The sequence below is a fragment of the Arachis ipaensis genome, chromosome B08 (genome assembly GCF_000816755.2).
Source record: "Arachis ipaensis cultivar K30076 chromosome B08, Araip1.1, whole genome shotgun sequence".
Taxonomy (NCBI): domain Eukaryota; kingdom Viridiplantae; phylum Streptophyta; class Magnoliopsida; order Fabales; family Fabaceae; genus Arachis; species Arachis ipaensis.
In genome coordinates this window covers 128,986,391-128,988,048 of record NC_029792.2, presented here as the reverse complement: position 1 = coordinate 128,988,048, position 1,658 = coordinate 128,986,391, and the positions used below count along the sequence as shown (strand labels likewise).

General features: G+C 25.2%; 1 protein-coding gene across 1 annotated transcript in view; it reads right to left on the bottom strand.

The window, feature by feature from the left end:
* Positions 1-1,658, bottom strand: part of LOC107611783 (palmitoyl-acyl carrier protein thioesterase, chloroplastic-like) — a 5,067-nt gene that overhangs the window by 1,531 nt on the left and 1,878 nt on the right. Inside the window, exons 3-4 of the mRNA XM_016313677.2 lie at positions 1,474-1,587; positions 752-956 (exon numbers count right to left, since the gene is read on the bottom strand). Coding sequence (XP_016169163.2) covers positions 752-956; positions 1,474-1,587 — 319 coding nt within the window. The remainder of the gene's footprint in view (positions 1-751; positions 957-1,473; positions 1,588-1,658) is intronic.

Below are 1,658 nucleotides of genomic sequence, written 5' to 3'. Positions count from 1 at the left end.
AATTTATAGATTTTTGAGGGAGAAACAAGATAATAGTAGACTTTTACATTTCTAAAAACTTGAAAGAGGCTCATATATATGTATAAATATATTTTATTAATTTATGTATGCAAATTTCAAAAAAAATGTTGGAGTAAACTATATTGATTTATGTGTACAAACTCAGATAGATATAAATATAAATTATATGTTTTTTGTGTGTAAAATTCTTGTAAATATATATGCAAATTATTGCAAACCAAGTGATATTAGTAAAAAATAATAATATTTACTGATCATGTAGCATTGCTCAAACAATATAAATTAGGTTACTTATTTAAAATTGTCTAATAATTTTGAGTTGAGCTAGTCAAATATGCACTTTGGTCGAATAATAATAAGGTTTAATTATTCTGTTAGTCTATATAATTTTATCAAATTTTTAATTAAGTCTTTATATTTTTTTTTCGTTTTAATTGGATCCATATACTATATCAGATTTTGTAACTAAGTCTTTACTGTGACAAAAACGTTGGAATTAATAACATATTCCGTTTAACTATACAGAATATTCAGTCAAGTAGTGTTAGGCATATTCATTTTTTTTAACGGAATATTCCGTTAATTCTAACGTTTTGTTATGATATAAACTTAGTTACAAAATTTAATATAGTATAGGACTCAATCGAAAAAAATATATAGAGACCTCATTGAAAATTCAGTAAAACTATAGATACCGACAGATAGAATAATTAAACCTAATAATAACTACTATAAAAATCATGTAAAGAAAACTTACAGCCAATCCAGTTTGGATGTTCTCAGCATCTTGATCAGTAAGCTTGTGAATCTTTTCAGAATCTGTGTCTTCATTAGAAATAGCAAACCTATTAATATAAAATGGAGTAAGCTCTTCCCTTACTTCTTCAGGTATCTTGCAAAGTTTTCTTGTTTCTCTATTCATCATCACCCACGTACTGCATCAAACCAAGTCATTTTTATCATGCATGTAATTTTTGTCTTTTCTAATTTATTAGACAAATTGAGTTCTCTTATTTGTGTTTATTTAAGATTATTAGATTAGCCTTCATGTAGAGATACTTTGACAAATTTAATTAAATTATTTAATATAATGCATATGCTTATTAAAATTTTGAATTGGTTATGAAATTCTCAGTAGAATTAGAAGTTTAAAAATTTAATCAGAATTAAACTAGTTAGGATAAAATGATATATTTATGGTGAAAACTCAAGTGAAGTCGACTTCACGTGAAGTTGATATTTGAGAACCGTTAGATTATTTGACTGATTTGATTAAATTTTTATCTAACAGCACTCAGATATTAACTTCACGTGAAGTCGACTGCACATAAGTTTTCACCTAAATTTATATATAAAATATATATTTTAAAAATTTATTTTTTTTACATTTTATTATTTAAACTGACTAACTGTTAAAAATTCGAATTAATTTAACTATTTAGGATGGAGTACCTTGTAGCTTTTACAATGACTTCTTTAGTGAAGTGATCTCTAATTACCCAATCTCTGCGCATTCCATTCTTTCCATGTGCATCAACCCAAGTATCAATTTCAATTATATCTCCCCTATCATATCACACCCATAATTAAAGGTATTTAAATGGTTATAATGGTAAATTTAAAAAGAAAAAAAAGAG